Genomic DNA, 20,215 nt, shown 5'->3' on the forward strand with positions numbered 1-20,215 from the left:
AAAAAAATGTTCAAACATCTGCTTGTATAAGCTACTTACTGTAAATGAATAATGGAGAAATTTTTCAAACTTTTTGTGTTTTTGTCTTGTTTTACAGTTGACCACAGTCGAATTAAGCTGCAGCAAGGTGATAATGACTACATCAATGCTAGTTTGATAAAAATGGAAGAGGCGAACAGAAGCTACATACTCACGCAGGTAAGTGCTTTGGAGAGTGGGTGAAAGATATAATCTATTTGTTACGTTTCTTTCCCCTTTACTTTTTGAAACTCATGAGTTTGTGTGTAATTTCCCCACTTACGTAATATTTCACTACAGTAGAGTTGCACAGTATCAGACAGAGGATGTGGGAACTAGGAGAAGTTGGCTGAATAGTTTGGGGTCCAGTTTCGAAATAAGGACCTGCCAGTGACACGTTATGTTGAATGCTGGGGAACTTTCTGATACAAAATATGGATTTCAAAGAATTAGGAACCCCACTGAAACAACCATACTCATGAACTCTGATCATATGTGGCTTGGTTATATATAACAAGGTTGAAAAAAGCAATATTATGCAAAGAGGGCTTTTTGTCATCTGTATACCTACAGTTATAAATTATAGTTCATTTTCAGCATTCTGAAATCCTGCCTTTTCTACAGCTGCACTCAAGAATGATTTCACTTGAAGGTTTCTTTTCTTTCTTTCATTTAAGAGTATTTTCATGTTTTATGGGCTGAATCACCTTGTCCAGCACAGTTTGAGCTTCCTCTTCCCACCTAGATGATTGCTCCTTTTTGTAAAATTTGGTATTCTCATCCTTAGATCAATCTGAGAAATGAATTTCTGGGAGGGGATGGGCAGTTTCAATGAGATGCTTTAGCTTCTTAGCTCCAGCTTATGTCTTACTATTGTTGGATCAAACCATCTACTTCCTAAAAACACAATACAGGAAGCTATGTACTCCACCCTTCCTATTATTAGTTGATGTAATCAATCGTGTAACTTTTTCTCTCTGAAGCTATTTCCTTTGGTTGAATTTTCTTCCCTCAAGTACTTTCAAATTACTCACATGTTCTCATGCTTCTGCTCCAACCCTTGCCTTTCATGTACTTGGGCCTGTGCTACTAAGATGCATTTTGAAGTTTTGTATGTGTTTTGACTAAATTCTATATAAAGAATTTAAATAAATGTTAATACATACTGGACCAAAATCAGTTTGCACATAGTGTGAGAGAGTTGTTCTTTAGCTTAAGCTGCTACTAACATTAAAGTTGGTCAAAGCAAACTAAAAACATCAAGAAAAGTACCTGGCCTTACCCATTAAAAAGATGGTGTTCATATCTGGCTGGACTGAAAAAGGGAGCAGCTCAGTATCAGTTCTCCAGCCGCCATCTCCATGTTTCCCATATTATGATTTGAGAGTTCTGCATCATGAAAATTTGAGGACATATTCTTCATCATGTCAGAAATCATAACATCATAGAATTGGAAGAGACCTCGTGAGCCATCCAGTCCAACCCCCTCTCAAGAAGCAGGAAAATTGCAGATGGCCATCCAGTCTCTGCTTAAAAGCCTCCAAAGAAGGAGCCTCCACCACACTCCCAGGGCAGAGAGTTCCACTGTTGAACAGCTCTCACAGTCAGGAAATTCTTCTTAATGTTCAGGTGGAATCTCCCTACCCGTAGTTTGAAGCCATTGTTCTGCATCCTAGTCTCCAGGGCAGTAGAAAACAAGCTTGCTCCCTCCTCCCTATGACTTCCCCTCACATATTTTATACATGGCCATCATGTCTCCTCTCAGCCTTCTCTTCTTCAGGCTAAACATGCCCAGCTCTTTAATTCGCTCCTCATAGGGCTTGTTCTCAACACCCTTAACTATTTTAGTCAACCTCCTCTGGACATATTCCAACTTGTCAATATTTCCCTTCAATTGTGGTGCCCAGAATTGGACACAGTACTCCAGGTGTGGTCTGACCAAGGCGAAATAGCAGGATAGCATGACTTCCTTAGATCTAGACACTATATTCCTATTTATGCAGGCCAAAATCCCATTGTCCTTTTTAACTGCCGCATGACATTGTTGGCTCATGTTTAACTTGTTGTCCACGAGGACTCCAATATCTTTTTTACACGTACTGCTGTCAAGCCAGGCACCCCCATTCTGTATCTTTGCATTTCATTTTTTTCTGCCTAAGTGGAGAATCTTGCATTTGTCTCTGTTGAACAAATGACTGCATGAATCATTTTTGACAGGATGCAGGAGTTTGTTCAACATGACAATTAAAAACAAAATTCATTTGGAGGTTTATTCTAAAATCATCTTATGAAGTTCAGCTCTACATTTAATTTGTGTATGTAAAACCTGGTTTAGAAGTAAAAAGCTCATTTTTGGGCTGGGTGCTATATAGAGGAGAGAGATAGACAAATTGTCTGCTAAAAGAGTATTCTGATAAGCATTTGGGCACAAAATGCATTGAGACTAAAACAGCAAGAAATGTGGCAGCCAAAAATACATATGAAATGGTGTCAATGTAATGAAGATGGTCCCAAAAACTGAAACATTATCTGGTATAACCAGTAGTGAAGCAATTTTTCCTTTTTTTAAAAAAAACATCTCCCCAGATGGTTTATAAGCTTGGAGGTCAAGTATCTGTGTTCCACTAATCAGGATTTAATAATAATATTATAATAATTTTATTTCTTCCCTCCTCTCCTCGTGGCTCGAGGTGGGTTACAGAATAATTAAAACACATGCATGTTGTAAAAATACCACAAATACACCTATTAAAATGCATTGCTGTAAAAATACATATTAAAATACACAAAACAGAGATTAAACAAAGGGCATGCATTTAAGAGACTATGTTTTTAAGGGGAAAATATTACACACACAAACAAAATAACAGTTTTCATGTTGACTAAAACATTCACTTGTCAAATAATAGGGGTTGAACTGGATGACCCTTGTGATCGTTTCTCTCTCATTCTATGAACTACAATCTACAAGCACATTTTATCAAATAATACTAAGGGGGGGACGGACATTGAGAGAGAAAAACAGGGTGGATCACAGGGCTTGGCTTCCAGTCTCCCAGGTGATGGCAATATTTGTCCTCCTAACATACTTCTTCTAATCTAAAATAAACTTTGTTATTAACTCTTTATCTCTCAAACTAAATAAGGTAATATTCTTTCTACTTATAACAATATCTGCTACGCTTCAAATGCTATAACTGTTGATCTACTCCAGTGATCCCTTAAATCTACAACAACCAGTTGCCAATCTTGTTTAACATTTTCTGTTGCAGTGTCCTTAATCAGGACTGTCAGCTTATCCATTTCAGCTAGATCTGGCAACATTCTTGGGGTTGTTTTTTTTTTAACCTTATGTTTAATACAAACCAGAGCACAAGCTGCAAAGCATAACTTGAGGTCCAGCAGACCCAGACCTCCATGTTGTTAGATGTCTTGCAGTACTAAATCATACTATGAGTCTCCTCCTTTACCAGATAAAGAGAGGTGTTCTCTCTGTGAAGCTCTAGGTCCTGCAGCTATACTGGAAGAAGTTGACCATAGAGTAACACTGTAATTATTAGACCAGTAGTTCTCAACCTGTGGGTCCCCAAATGTTTTGGCCTTCAACTCCCAGAAATCCTTAGAGTAGGTAAACTGGCTGGGATTTCTTGGAGTTGTAGGCCAAAACACCTGGGGACCCGCTGGTTGAGAACCACTGAATTAGAGATTGTAGAGAGAACATTATCGATCTAATCTATGAACAATCAAATCTGCAAAACTTAGAACTACAAATATGGAGGGACAACTTTATTTATAAGCATCTCCAAATTCAAAATTGTCCATTCAGCCTTTTCCCTAATCTACCCACTTTAGGGGAAATCACCCCTTCCAATCTCCTAATTTTTATACAATGCTTCCAGAAATGCGAATAACCTCACATAAAAGTAAGATTTATTCTCTGGTTCACAAAAGCCAATCAACAGAGTATTTTGTCCCTGGTATATTTCCACTCACAAAACAACCATTGACAACATTAAAATATATCTGAAGAAATTGCAGTGTTTACATATGAAACTACTAAATTTTTCTTCTTATTGGGTGATTCTGCAAATTCTTTACCTGGTTTAGGATTTGTTAGGATTATTTTTTCATCTTTATGGAAGTTTCTTACAAACAAATCAAATCAAGTTTCAGTTTTTCCAAATAATGAAATATCTTCTTTCTTTTCTGAGGCACGTTTATATACCCTGAACATTCCATGTCAAAAAGATATAATCTATTATAATTATGTGCTTTCATCAGTATCCATGTTCCTTCTTTTACCCTTGGACGGTAGAGCTTTCTCCTCTTCTCCTGCAATGCTTCAAGGGACTTGAGGAGCTCTTTCTGCTTGAGGAGCTTCCAGAAGAGGCTGAATCATTTTTTCCTTCAAGAAGGTCCCTACTTCCACAATTCTGGCCTTCTGTATTTTGTTCAAATTGGACCTCCTCTTTTGTTTCTTAGAGAGGTTCCTTCCAGTTTCTCCCAATGAAATGCTAGCACATTTCAACTTGTTGGGTACAAAGGCACAGCTCTTCTTTTTCCACAGCAACTGAACTATCATATCCTTAAATATCTCCACCTCCTTTCCATCAATCTTCCTCCTGTTCAGGTTCTATTGCTGAAGTGCTTCATCTTTTGCCTGTCTTCTTATGAAGTGGACCATTATATCTCCTGGCAGATTTTTTTTTTTTTTTTGGTCTGGCAAGACACTGAGACATTTTGTGCTTAAACTCCTGAACTTGACCAGACAGTTCCAAAATCCTCTGGCACTAGTTCCTGGCATTATCTATTCTGAATTATTTAACTTGTATATTTTATGGCATAATATTTGGTTGATATTAAGGATTAATTGTGGGGAAATTTGTACAGCGTAATGATGTGGACAGGATCCTTGGAGAGGTGGAAGCTACTACCACATGTATTCTAGATCCTTGCCCTTTCTGACTAATCCAGCCAGCCAGAGGGGAGCTAGCAGAGTGGATGAAGGTGGTGGCCAGTGCCTCCTTAGAACAAGGCAAAGTTCCAGCTTGCCTAAAGGAGACAGTTGTGCGACCTATATTTAAAAAGCCATTCCTAAATCCCTCTATAATGAACAACTATTGGCTAGTGTCCAACCTCCCCTTTCTGAGTAATGTCTTGGAGTGTGTGGTGGCCTCCCAACTGGATGAAACGGATTTTCTAGATCCATTTCAATCTGGTTTCAGGCCTGGCTGTGGAAGAGAGACCAGTTTGGTCGCCTTAGTGGATGACCTTTGCAGAGAAAAGGGGGAGTGTGCCTCACTTGGTTCTCCTGGATTATATTGAACATGGTATCCCTCTGGGTCATCACCCTGGGATGGGACTGGGAAGCACTGTTTTACAGTGACTTCGGTCCTTCCTGGAGGGTCGTACCTAGAAGATAGTACTGGGGACTCTTGTTTGAATCCCCGACTGTTGACCTGTGTGGTTCCTCAGGGTTCCATTTTGTTCCCCATGCTGTTTAACATATACATTAAACCACTGAGAAAGGTCATCCTGAGTTTTGGAGTACAGTGCTATCTGTATGCGGATGACACCCAGCTCTACTACTCCTTTCCACCTAATGCCAAGGAAGGTATCCTGATGCTAAATCAGCGCCTGTCATCAGTAATGGACTGGATGAGGGCAAACAAATTGAAACTTAATCCAGACAAGATAGAGGTACTCCTGGTCAATTGAAAGGTAGATTAGGAAATAGGGATCCAGGCTGTTCTGGATAGGGTCACATTCCCCCTGAAGACACAGATCCCCTGAAGACACAGGTTGGCATTGAACCTGGAGGCCCAGGTATCAGCGGTGGCCGGGAGGGCCTTTGCACACTTAAAACTTGTGCGTCAACTGCGCCTATTTCATGAGAAGCCAGATCTGGCCATGGTGGTACATGCCTTAGTTACATCCCGTCTGGATTACTGTAATGCACTTTACATGGGGCTGCTTCTGAAAGGGACTTGGAAACTTCAGCTGGTCCAAAGAGCTACAGCCAGGTTGCTAACTGGGGCTGGCTATGGGGAGCAGACAACCCTGCTGTTGAAGCAGCTCCACTGGCTGCCAGACTGTTACTAGGCACAATTCAGAGTGCTGGTTATGACCTTTAAAGCCTTAGATGATTCAGGTCCAGGCTATGTGCCAATCCCATCCCCTTGTACAAACCTGCCTAAGCTTTGAGATCTTTAGGAGAGGCCCTTCTCTCTGTCCCACCTCCATCTCAAGCTCAATCGGTGAAAACAAGAGTTTTCATACCTCAAGATACTGTGGGCTGGAAGTGGTGGGAAAGGAAGAAACTTTAACTCCGAGGAGAGGTTACATTGAAAGGGCTTAGGGTAAACATCTAGCTGGAATAGTAAACTCTTCCTGACCTCCTTTTTCAGTGCTATGCCAAGATTTTTCATGAAATGTTTAAAAAGGCCAAACTTCCTAGCAATAAGTTTTTATTGTCCCCCATCTCTATGAATCATATGTTTGTTGACTGGACAGATTTCTTAAATGTATCCTGCAGATTGGCATGTTTGTCCTTTTTCTGGGCAGGCATTCTTAGAACGATTCTTTTCTATTTCCTTTCTGGCAAGTAAAAACATTGATTTCCTTTCATATTTGTACTAACAATCTTTACAAGCTGTGCATGCGTAACTATTTGTATATGACAATTTGCACTAACAAAATTGCTTAATATCGTTATAATCCCCAAACTAGAAGTACTTTCTCTGTTGAGTTTAAAATATGATTTTAGTACTTTGCACTTGTACCATATGCATATTTCTTACTCCAGAAGATTTTGTATCATTGCAGGGTCCTCTGCCAAATACTTGTGGTCACTTCTGGGAGATGATTTGGGAACAGAAAAGCCGTGGTGTTGTCATGCTTAACAGAGTGATGGAAAAGGGATCAGTAAGTAACTAAAACCTTCTCTTTTTTTGAGAAAAAAATGGTTTGTTATGGAAACATGGGCACATGATGCATGCACCAGAAACAATTATTCTTAGACAAAGGACTACATGTGAGATGAGCAAAGCTTCTGAATTTTTCAGAGAACATTGCAGCCTTCTGAGACTTGGAAAGGGCAAACATGATTCCCATATCCTTAGAAGTTGCTGCCTGATTGTTTAGAGCTTCTTCTTTTTTTTTTGGGGGGGGGGGGGTGGGTGGAACCCAAAAGGTCTTGATTAAGCAAATGGAAATTCTGTGCAATGTTCCAAGGTCAAAACTGAAGTTTATTCTAGGAGTACAGTGTGACTGCATTGCAGCCCCACGCAAAAGAATTATTTACTTAGCTCTGAAGCCATCTTCACATTTTAGTATGATCAACAGTAAGCACCCTTCCCTCCCTTAGATTTATTGCACTTCTTCCTAAATCCTAGTTTCTGCCATCAAGAGGCAGTGTATAACATATAGAATCATAGAATCAAAGAGTTGGAAGAGACCTCATGGGCCATCCAGTCCAACCCCCTGCCAAGAAGCAGGAATATTGCATTCAAATCACCCCTGACAGATGGCCATCCAGCCTCTGTTTAAAAGCTTCCAAAGAAGGAGCCTCCACCACACTCCGGGGCAGAGAGTTCCACTGCTGAACAGCTCTCACAGTCAGGAAGTTCTTCCTCATGTTCAGATGGAATCTCCTCTCTTGTAGTTTGAAGCCATTCCTCCACTGTGTCCTAGTCTCCAGGGAAGCAGAAAACAAGCTTGCTCCCTCCTCCCTGTGGCTTCCTCTCACATATTTATACATGGCTATCATATCCCCTCTCAGACTTCTCTTCTTCAGGCTAAACATGCCCAGCTCCTTAAGCCGCTCCTCATAGGGCTTGTTCTCCAGACCCTTTATCATTTTAGTCGCTCTCCTCTGGAGAAACATTTACCAAAGTGAACTAGAATGACAAGTTTCTTGCACACCTATCTTTTGGGGTGATCTTTGTTGCATCACTTGGGCAACAGAGAATATATTCTTATACTTGTCATGCAGCTAATAAAATTTGATTGCAGGAAATAATGGTTATATCATCACATTAATTATGTGTGACCCCTAATTGGCTCCAACCACACTTTGAAGAGTCTCCTATGGATATTTTTAAAAGATGGCTCTGAAACAACAGCATATTGAGAAAATATGTGCCAGAAACATGTGTCAGAAATGTGTGAAAGGATTGAAAGCATGCTTTTGTGGGCTCCTTTGCAACTGCACATTAAAAAATCCAAGATGGTTAAAACTTTACACAGAAGAAATTTCATTGCCTAGCACTTGGAAGCTGTTCTAGTAAAGTCTTTTCGTGATAAAGCTTTTGGCAAATAGTGCTGAAAAGAAAAGTAACTTGTGTCACTATGTGCATACATCAGATAAATAGACCCTGAGTTACAAAAGGTTTCCTTTTCCTTTTCCGATCATTTAAAACACATTCACTCGTCTTTTGAGATCTTACACAGTGTTGTGGTGTACGTAGTAAACTGCTAACTGGATTTTTTTTTAAATGATGCTCTTTTATGATTATGTTTGTATTTGCTTCCTTGTTACTTGATGATTTGTGGTGACCACTTGAATTTCATAGGGCTTTATCATGCAAGAAATACCCAGGTAATTTTGCCAGTTCCTTCTTCTGAAATATAACCTATAGCACCTGGTATGTGTTGGTCGTCTCCCATCCAAGAGCTGATTAGCTTCCAAGATCACATAGGAGCTGGTGCCTTTGGGGTGTTTGGGCTGTCATTTAGTAATACTCCCATATAATACAAACTGAAGCTTAAGAGGATTAGAGAGAATATGTTTGATTTCTTTCTTTCTTGCAGCTCTTTCCAAAACGGATTTATAGCAACTGTAGAGGAATACCCAGTTATGGTTAAAGGAAACCTCATAGCCAGCGGTGGAGTGCTTTAGCAAGAAAACCAGCTTCTGACATATAGTTTGCTTCAAGTTACCACTGAAGCTTTCTTGTTCTCCAAAGCATGTTAAAAATATTTATTCAGCCTGTAGTTGAAAAACTGCTTCAGGATGCACTACTGGATGTTGTGTGTTGTTTCCAAATGCATATTTCCAAGGTATCCCTTGGTTACTCAGATTTCTTCCCAGAAAACAGTCAGAGCACCAATAATGGTGGCTAAGCTGTGCTAAGAGGAGCTATATTATTATTATTATTATTATTATTATTATTATTATCATTATCATTATTATTACTACTACTACTACTACTACTACTACTACACTTTATTTATATTCTCCTCTAACTTCCCAAGGGGACTCAGAGCGGATTAGAACATATAGGCAAATATTCAATGCCTTCAATGCAATGGAATAACAAAGACATACAAATAACACAGAACAAAGGTAAAGGTTTCTTTCTGGAGGCGGTACTCAACTCTGGCCATGGGGAGATGCTCTTGTTCTATTTTCAAGCTGAGGAGCCTGTTGCCCTTAGACACCTCCTAATTGTGCTGCCAGCATGGCTGCATGGGCACCTTTATAACCTTCTCGCCGAAGCTGTACTTATTTTTCTCCCCCATTTGCATGTTTTCAAACTACTAGGTTGGCAGGAGCTAGGGCTAATAGCAGGGCTGATCTGTGGGTTTGAACTGCCGTCCTTTAGATCAGCAGATTCAACATGATACCCAGATGTTTTGAACTTAAGTTCCCAGAATGATCAAGGATTCCACAAGCTGAATCTGGAGGATCAACAATGGTTTTTAACTATAGATCCAACAATGGTTTTTAACTATAGATCCAACAAGGATGAATCATCTTACATAGTAGGACATGACTTCCTATATTCCTAGGGAGATTGTTGTCCAGTTTTTTGGTTTGGCATACTTCCCATTGTATTACACTGCCACAGGAGTGTATGTCTTGTGTTCTATGTTGTATACAGAGCAACATAGAAACCCAAAAGGCTTGTCTTGAGAACTTAAATGATCTTGCACCCAACAGTGTACCTCAAAACGATCTGCAGTTTACTTGGATCTAATTGCTGATGTGGAAGATAAGTCAGTACGGAGAATATTCCATTAAGATTCAGGCATATCTTCTGTGCCTTGCATAACTAATTATACTTCCTGTGCCTTTGTAACTGCTTTAAAATTGGATTCAATTATTGTTTTAGATAGCTTTTAGGAGCTTTTAAAATAGTATTTTAATATGCTTTTCAAAGTGTTTGTCATTATATTGTTTTAATTGTATTTTTATTTGTTCATCACTTCTGGAATCCTTGTGGGTTGGAAGGCAATATGGAATAATTTTTTTCTCTTTCATATTCCTGCTTGCTGTACTCCCCTACTGGCCATTTATTCTTATTTCCAACACCATACTGCTGATATAAAACACTTTAATAAATTAGTTCAGCAGAGGAATCTCTCTCACACACACTCATTAAAATAGACTATTAACAAAATTCAAGCTCAAACAATCAGTTATTCATCTTTTTTAGTATCCATATAGAAGTTAATTTGAAAGAGCTGCAGCAGTACTGACACTGCCAATCTTTAAAATTCCAAAGGTCTCCATATTTATCATCACATCCTTTTGATGCCCAACCCGAACATCTGTGTAGGTTAGGAATCTGCTTCATAGACTCAGTACTGAATACTGAATTCCTTTTTGAAATAGTTGGATATTTCTTTCCCAGGTATTTTATGGGGAAAGCAGTGTGGCCCTATTACTCTATAAAGTTTAAAGTGGAACTGTCACGATGCCAGGGTTCTACCGGTATGCAGACAGAGATGAACCAAACAAACACCCAGTTTGTATCAGACTGTTTAATTAAAGCACCACTTACTTTCTGGCTGTTTTCTGTGGTTTTCATGAAAACCACAGAATAATAAAACAAAAAATGCTAGCAAACACTGATGCAGGTTCAAGAGCACACCATAGCCATAGGGTCCAGTGTAATGGTCAAATGCTGAGAGTTCAGTTAGTAAAGTCCAAGGATCAAGAATCTATACCATAGTCAAAAGCTAGTCCAGAGATTCAAGGTTACAGAGTGTCAAGAGTTCAGGTGACAGGTCAAGATACCAAAAATCCACAAACCTGGAGGGAACACTATTCACAGCCAAAATACGACACTTTTCTCCCAACATCAAACTCAGGGCTAGCGCCTTATAACCAGTAAAACCCAGCTGATACCTATCCCTTGCATGCCTCCACCCTTAATTGCTTTCACCCATAAACTCATACTTACAAACTACTCAGCCCTTTAGAACTAAGACTTACAGTAACCCTTTCCATCACCAACTACTAAGCCTGCCACCACCAACCACCATCAGCTGAAGAACATGATACATGACAGGAACCATCTCAATCCAAGCATAATCTCCATCATTTGTCTCCACCCTGGAAGACAAAAAGTGTTTGCAAAGTTAAATCCCTGGAGGATTTAATATTTTTAACAACTATATATGTCAAAATGGGCATATAAAATTTATATCTTCTAATGACAGATTTTTAAATCATGAAAACCATGGAGGGAGGGATGAGATTGACAGCTGAGCCAACAGTTTAGTTTTGACTCTTGCCCAACAGTTATGTGACGTGAGGTGAGCTCTCCTCTGTTAACACGTTTAGATGCCTTGTCAGGCATGTGTGCTCCTCTTTCTCTTTCCAAAAAAGGTTGATTGATCACGTCCAGTAAATGGCATCCTTTCCTGTCATTGATCTTCATCCAACTGGAGGGTGTATTGTGCTCCTTAGAGATACAAAACAAAGTTGTGTCCACCTGGATATATCTCCTGCAGTAACCACTCGCTTGCTAAGCAGAGGCATTCAGTTCTGCAGTAATATGAATAGTGAAACAGATACCGAAAGAGAGAAGTGCCATAACCACATGCTCTACCATTTCTCTCTGGGATATCCACCCCCATTTGTTCTTTCTCCACTGCCAGTAAGTTTGTACAAAGCACAGAATTACTAAAATGACCCGGGGGCAGGCTTTTACTGCTACATAACACACTCGTGGGTGATACACAATGGGAACATGGCAAACCTATCATTTCTTAGCCATTTTGTGAATTCTTTTGCAAGTTGAAATTAAAACTAAAGGCACAGTGGGCTATAATTTAGTACTGTACCCAACTGAGTGTTGATGTTCAGGAGTTGGAGGAAGAGAGCTATTGAAAGATCCTACATGGGATTACTTCATTTTCGCTCAATAAAGTGTGGGTTGCTAATTACTTCCTGAGACTTTTTTTGTGACTCACTGTTGTATAAAACGTCCCCGGTGTCACCCTCTCGTGATTGATGCCTTTTGATCAGCCCTTAAAAGTATGTAACAATCCTTTTGTGCCTTTCCAATAATGGAAAAAGCAGAATGAAAGAATAAACCTATTATATTGAAAATGGAACACTAAAAATCCATGAACAGTAAGTGTTGACTATCTCTTCAAGTATCACTCCTTTATGATTTCCTAGCCAGAGAAACTGTTTTGACAGCATTCTCGGCAAGCCTGTGCTCTTGGGCCATCAGAACTGTAGATTTAATAATTCTGTATTACCTCCTATTACTCATTTCTAAGAACTGGATATATTCAAGTTCATCGCATACAGCATTCTAATGATCTTGGATTTCCTGGAAAATTATTGCTGAGAAAATTACCATGATTAGGCCAGAGTTTAGGTAACTGAAATGCTCAGACTTCATTTTCAGTTAGAATAAACCATTGAAGCTTTTAAGCTATCCCATATGCTGTCAAAATGATCTCATAAGCCTGAGATGTTTTGAGGAGGGGATGAGGTGAGCTGCACAATTCAATTGAACCTCTGTCTCTTGATACCGAATTAAAGGCTAAGAGATTTGTGCCTCTAAACTTCTAGCAGTTATCAAAATAGTGTCCCAGAAATCATTAGGTAATCACATTGGCTTGTTAGGGTTGTCATTTTTCCTAAATGATGTTGCTTTATCTGTCATGTTGTGCAATCCGAGAATGATTCCAGAAACCCAGTATCTACTTCCAGTTAATAGCATTTGAGATTCCAGAAATTTAATTTGTGTGAGGTACAGTGACTTAAACAGATAATCACTAGGATTTCTCCTCATTTTGCAAATTATGGCGGAAATGACCAAGGATGGGCGGCTCCGTGCACACACAAAGCTACACTATGTGGAGAGCCGGCCACCAGGATGTCCAGCAGAAGTTATTTCCAATCCTGACACCTGAGATTATTTCAAGTGGAGATGTTGCATAATGAGCCCAAGATTTTCTACATACAAAATATGTGTTCTATTATTGCTGTGTTTTCAGCCCTGCTGTCTTAGATCTTACACAGTTGAGGGTGGCATAAAAGTTCTGCATGCAGAATCCATCTATAGTGCTCTAGGACTTGCTTTAACAGTGTCACAGCCCACCATGTATGGTCACCCTATTGCTACTGGGAAATTGAGCTTAGAGGAGAATTGCAAAAAGTGCCTGGGTGTGTTGGCATAGCCAGAGAAAGACCAAGGACATTTCTGCAGGATCTGTGGGGATCCTCTAGAATATTGGTTCTCAGTCTGCGGGTCCCCAGTTGTTTTGGCCTTCAGCTCCCAGAAATCCTAACAGTTGGTAAATTAACTGGGATTTCTGGGAGTTGTAGGCCAAAACACCCGGGGACCCACAGGTTGGGAACCACTGCTCTAGAAGTCTGGAGTTTTTGTCTGGTTGACGGGAACATAGCTAGACTCTTGTCTGAACCTCCCTCTTCTCCTCCAGCAGCAGAATGACCATAGCTATCACAGTACAATGATGAATCCTTGGGGGATTTTGATAGTTGCGGAGGTCAGAAGATAATACTAGCCTCTTGAATGACCAAAAAGAGACATATAGAGCAGTAAAGTGAACTTGTATTTGTATCCTTCACTAACAGGATGCCAATCGCTGTGGCTTCCATTGTTGACCTTTGTAAACAACACTGACTTCTGCCACCCTCCCTCCATCATTTTCATAACATACTCATGGATGATACTCAATGGGAGCATGCCTTTCTCATTTCTTATCCATTTGGTAAATTCTTCTGCAAGATTAAATTAGAAATAAATGTACAGTGACATTTAAAATCCAGCCTTTCTGCTCAAACACTCACAATCACCATTTCCTTCCTCTACCCTGTTTCCTTGTTTATCGTGTTTCTTCTTATAGACTGTAGGCCTGTGGGAATTGGTGGTCCCATTTTTATTTCTGTCTTTTTTTGAGCTGTTTAGTAAATTACATGAGAACACAATACACAGAAAGGGCAGAAGAAGAGGTCTTCCTTTTTCTGTTTGATCTTTTTGCCTCTGAAGCTATTGAAGTGACATGAATGCTAATGATCCTATGTAAATATGTTCTACATTGCTCAAGATCCCTGGTGGATTGAGGGGCAATAAACAATTACTTAAATAAAATAGTTTTCAAAATGTGGTGTTTTTTCTTTGTCAAACAGCTTGTACACAATTATTGCTTATTTCCTCTCCCTTCTAGATAAAATGTGCACAATTATTACTTTTTTCCTCTCCCTTCTTCTAGATAAAATGTGCACAGTACTGGCCACAAAAAGAGGAAAAAGAAATGCTCTTTGAGGACACAAACTTCACGTTAACCTTGGTATCAGAAGATATAAAATCCTATTATACAGTACGACAATTAGAATTGGAAAACATCACAGTAAGTATGTGAAAGTGCATGTCACCAAGTGGTATCATTCCTCTGTTCATTTCAGTTCAGTACACTGTGTTTTGCTGCAGTGGTCTTTATTATTAAGATGATAGATTCCTCTAGACCTGCTTAAATAGTTTCCCAGTACTAAGATTATGATCTTGATTGCCTGGATTTGGAGACTATGCATTTATTTACATTTCTGTCTTGTCTTATCTCAGAATAAATATCTCCATGCTCTCCTCTTTTAAGTCTGACATTTAACTAGTTGCCACACTCGTGAGCAGACTGCAAGTACAGCCTATTCGTAGTCATAGTGTGTCTAATATTGATGAGGGAGATATAAATATGCAGGTAAATCCAAATATAATCCTCTGTTTTGTTCTTGTTCATCCAAATTCCAAGCTTCTGTTGTAGAAATAAAATAACAACCCTCACACCAAGAACCTGAAGCCGCACCATAGTCTGTTGCATTATGCTTTGGGCCAGCATATATATCATTTTGTTGTTTATTTGTTCAGTCACCTCCGAATCCTCGTGACTTCATGGACCAGCCCACGCCAGAGCTCTCTGTCAGCCGTCACCACCCCAACTCCTTCAGAGCCAAGCCAGTCACTTCAATGATACCATCCATTCCTCTTGCCCTTGGTCGGCCCCTCTTCCTTTTTCCTTCCATTTTCCCCAGCATCATTGTCTTCTCTAAGCTTTCCTTCTTCTCACTATGTGGCCAAAGTACTTCATCTTTGCCTCTAATATCCTTCCCGCCAATGAGCAGTCGGACTTTGTTTCCTGAAGTATGGACTGGTTTATCTTCTTGCGTTCCAAGGCACTCTCAAAATTTTCCTCCAAAACCACTATCTTCCTTCGCTCAGCCTTCCTTATGGTCCAGCTCTCACGTCCGTAGGTTACTACAGGGAATACCATTGCTTTAACTATGCGGATCTTCATTGCCAGTATTTGGCCCGTATATATATATATGAAAATGCCTATTTACATTCTATGAAGAAAATTAAAGTTCAAGGAGGAAATGGGCTGTTAATTCTTGTAATTCAAACTATTGTTCAGCATAGAGACTGGAGGTACATAAAGCTAACGTGACTTAAGGAATGAGTCAAAACTGTAGGAGAAGAAAAACTTACGGATTGCTATTTCTTTTAAGTATAATCTTTCCAACTGCACAGATGACAAATCTGTTAGGTTCTAAACACAAAAAGGAACATTTTCAGAAAAAGATGTTTTTTAATATGGTGATCATATCCAATATCTGGTATCTATTTCTAGTAATCGCTGAACCAACACTATTTACATTTCAACCTCAACTAGAGTTGAAATTCTTTGACCTCATAGTCTCTGACAAGGTTTTGGCTTGATCTTACTTGTGGTGAAGATTTGTGCATCATTTCTCAAGGTGGCTTACAAATAACCCATAATAGATGATAAACTCCTGCTTCCACCCCCAAACTTTGCTGAAGTACCATCTTAGTCCTCTGGCTGGTGACGCATGCCTGAATTTCTTTTGTAGCTCAGGGAGGAAAGCAACATTTTGATGGTTCCTCCTTCTCAGGTTGCTGGATAGGACCAGGTAGTCTTCCCTTTCCCATAAAGCCATCTAGGGATCCTTTCCCAAGGCCTTTAGACCATTGCAAGTGGAAGAGATTGGAGTATGCACTCTTCAGTTCTGTAGCCACAGGACACTGTTATATTTAGATCTCAAAGAGATTTAGAAAAGTGATGCAGGAGTGTGCTTAATATATGCATAAGGCCACATATTTGCCCTCTCAAACCCCACACTTGCCCAGAAATTCTGTTTGCTTGTTTCTTTGTTTGTTGATTTTTTGTTTTTGGAAAAGGAAAATGATATTGTGGCTTGCCACTGAAGTGAATTGCAAAGCATCTAGAGGCACTTTAAACTATTAACACGTACTTTATTTGATTGATTGATATTTTCCTTTTCTCCCAGATATGGGACACATTCCTGAGAAATGTAAAAACAGTTATAAAATTTGAAAGTAAACATTTCTGCTATTGGTCAGTCTTCCTCAATAGTGTCTCCTGCAAGAAAACCCCCCAAAAATCTTTAAAGTTAACAAAAATGTAAAGACCAGCCTTCTAACTTGGTCAACCCCAAAAGTGGTCACCAGCCGCGTTGTAGTTTCCTTTCCTCAATACACAGTACCTTGAACTCTGATAAGTGTCACCCTTAGTGTTTTCTTCTCCATCTGTAGTATAGGACTAAATCTTGCTGGGATGCATTGCAAGTTGCCATGGTTCCATAGTACAGCAGCATTACCTAAGGAACAAATGTTCTTTCTTATTCCCTGTGGCTGCTCTAATGACCTTAATCTGATAAGTATCCAAGTCTGTTTAGTTGGGCATTGTAGTTCTTAGCCATGGGCAACATATTTTAGTACATCCTTCCATCTCTCACAGGCGTCTTTGCAGCTTTGAGGATTAGAAACTTCTTAGTATTTTGCTGAGCTCCCAGTTTTTCCACATGAATCTTGGCAGCTGTGTGGCAGCTGCTGACCATCCCTATTGATCATCCCATTTGTCATTAATAATAAAAGCAGGTTTTTAAAAATCCAATGTCTTGTCACTCTTCCCACTATGAGAAGAGCCTATAAATGTATGTTGTCATGTTTGAAGTGGGGAAAACAGCAAGATGTCCTTCCTTACCCACTGCTGGTTTTTCTGAGTAATTTTATCATGGGAATAACAATTGCTCATGTTCAGCATTAACATACTCTCTAGAACATTGCAAATCATAACAGAAGTTCCCAGAATATTGCTTAAAATGCTGCGTGGAAGTCCTCACTTTGGAACATGTGCAGATAAACTTGTAGAATGCCCTGCCGTGAAGAAATGTCCTTTTTTAGTTCTTATTCAAATGTGTAACAGAAAAAAACACAAAGAAAACAATAATACTTATGCATATATACATATAAACATACTTGAACAACAACTGCATAAGCAATTACACAATTTCTCCTACCAGCATACATTTCTACTCAAATTATATGTAACTTTAAAAGGCAAACATACATGTATAAGTCTGTTTTAAAGGAGGATTTCCTGCTGTCCTTTTTGTTGGTTTCTCTGTAGTTTAACATATTTCTTCCTCCTTACATCCAGCAAATTACCGTATATACTCAAGTATAAGCTGAAAATAAGGCACATAATTTTACCACAAAAAAAGCTTTTACAGCTTTTTGTGGTAAAATTAGGTGCCTTATTTTGGCTTATTCCACCGGGAAATAGCAACCAATAGTGAAAGGTCCAAGGCAGTGACATCCCCGGCCACCCCCTGTTTGGATATCAGCCAGCACGCCAGCAACTTAAATCAAGAAATAGTTTTCTAAGATCTTCAGAGACACTCACGGGAACACCTCAGCAAGCAAGAATCCAAAAGTGGCAGGCTAAAACCCAGAAACTTTATCTATGGCTGATATTAAATGAGATACTTCCTCCTGGGCAGACAAAGCTGGCCGACTTGGAAGGCTGCTCTCTGGCACCATGAGATGCAGAGCCAACCTTAAGAAATGGAGGTACAAAGTGGAGTCCACGACATGCGAGTGTGAAGAGCAAACCACAGACCACCTATTACAATGCAACCTGAGACCCGCCACATGCACAGTGGAGGACCTTTTAGAGCAACACCAGAGGCACTCCAAGTGGCCAGCTATTGGTCAAAGGACATTTAATAGAATACCAAGTTTGCAAACTTGTGTGTGTGTGTGTGTTGTTTTCTAAAAAATACATTAAATGTCAATGTCCTAATCAGAGAAATAATATTGCATTAACCAACTATCTCAACATGGTTAATGCATTATGAAACCACACATGAAGATAACATTTCTTTTCTTTTTTTTATTACACAGACCCGGGAAACACGAGAGATTCTGCACTTTCATTATACAACGTGGCCTGATTTTGGAGTCCCTGAATCTCCAGCTTCATTCCTCAACTTCCTGTTCAAAGTGAGAGAGTCAGGGTCATTAAGCCCTGAACATGGACCCATTGTAGTGCATTGCAGTGCAGGAATTGGAAGATCGGGGACATTCTGTCTGGTTGATACTTGTCTCCTCCTGGTAAGAACAACTTGTAGATTTTCATTTCGTGTGGAATTTAGCTGCTTGGAATCAATATCAGAAACCTATCCCAAGTGAAAAGAATTTTATCCATCTGATAGATAAAGAAGGATTGTTGCAACTACAAGAACAGGACCAAGAATCTAGATGCACATTTGCTTGTGCAGATTGAGTATCTGGGATGCTTGGGAGCAGAAGGGTTTTGGATTTTGGAAAAAAATTGATATTTTGGAATATCTGTATTTGAATAAACTGAGGTATCTCAGAGATGGGAGCAAGTCTAAACACAAACTTCCTCAATACTTCCATTTACACATGACCTGAAAGTAATTTTATGCACAATATTTTTAATAATTTTGTGCACGAAACAAAGTATGTGTACATTGAGCCATCAAAAGCAATGGTGTTACCATCTCAGCCATCCATGTGGACAATTTTGGAGTATATTAGGTTTAGGAATTTCAGATCTGGGAGTCTCAAGCTGTATAAACATAATTGCATATGTCTCCACTTCTGGCTTATAAGGACTGTTTGCATCCAAAACATTTTGCTTCTTGACACAAAGAGAAAAGTGATACCCTTTGCTGTCCCCTGTATAGACTTATGTGCAACCGACACAAACCTATTTGTAGTGGGATGACATCCATTGCTACATTTGATGCACCAGTCTAATTTAAGGGGCTTGAGACGGATTGGGTGGCACACAGAGCTCAGCCCTCTGACATAGCCCCTTGCATGCCAACATGTGCACCCTGAAATGATTATCTCATGCTATTTCCATGTTGTCCGGATTCTCCTTTAGCACAGCCCATTTTCAACCTTCTTTGGAGCGAGGAACAAAAGTACTGCAGAGATGCTTGAACTGATGTGTAGTGTGGGCACACCACTATAGACATGACCACACATTTCTTCTGAATCTTCACATTCAAAAGTGGTTGATGGGTGGGAAGCATCAAAAAGAGAAGCACAAAAAACCTATTGAACTTAAATCCTCATGACAAGTCTTTTGAGATCTGCAGACAAATTTCCACTTCAAAGCTTAGAGCAAACTCCATTTTCAGTGAAGTCTGTCTTCTGTTAGTCCAAAGCAGCCACCCACTCTTTCCCCACCCTTGCTCTCTCTTGTTGCAATACATGTGTTCTTTTTTGTTGTTAGTGGAACTATGGCTATGGCTAGCTTTATCCCTTTAATTCTAAGTAATTATTTTCAGATTTATTGCAGTCATATTTGAGCCACTGTCTGTAAATCTGTAAATCACGGACTTTTCCAAATTTGCTTTCTATCCAGATAGAACTCCAGGGAGACTCACATTGTGTTCTTCTGTCTCTTACATCCAAGCTCTAAGTACATTTTCTTAGAAATGAATCCTTCTGCTTTCAAGAAAACTTGTGTCCTGACCCCGAGAACTTAACAATAAAATCCTATGTATGCTTACTTGAACACAGTAGGAGTTACTCTCTGTAAATATGTTTAGGATTGCAACTATATATTCATT

At 39.5% G+C, this 20,215-nt stretch overlaps 1 protein-coding gene across 2 annotated transcripts in view; it reads left to right on the top strand.

Moving 5' to 3' along the window:
* Positions 1-20,215, top strand: part of PTPN1 (protein tyrosine phosphatase non-receptor type 1) — a 112,219-nt gene that overhangs the window by 78,272 nt on the left and 13,732 nt on the right. For both annotated transcript variants that reach the window (XM_060772120.2, XM_060772121.2), the window contains exons 3-6: positions 98-198; positions 6,844-6,942; positions 14,503-14,640; positions 18,510-18,719. In XM_060772120.2, the coding sequence (XP_060628103.2) occupies positions 98-198; positions 6,844-6,942; positions 14,503-14,640; positions 18,510-18,719 (548 nt within the window). The remainder of the gene's footprint in view (positions 1-97; positions 199-6,843; positions 6,943-14,502; positions 14,641-18,509; positions 18,720-20,215) is intronic.

Source organism: Anolis sagrei, chromosome 4, assembly GCF_037176765.1.
Source record: "Anolis sagrei isolate rAnoSag1 chromosome 4, rAnoSag1.mat, whole genome shotgun sequence".
Classification (NCBI taxonomy): Eukaryota; Metazoa; Chordata; class Lepidosauria; order Squamata; family Dactyloidae; genus Anolis; species Anolis sagrei.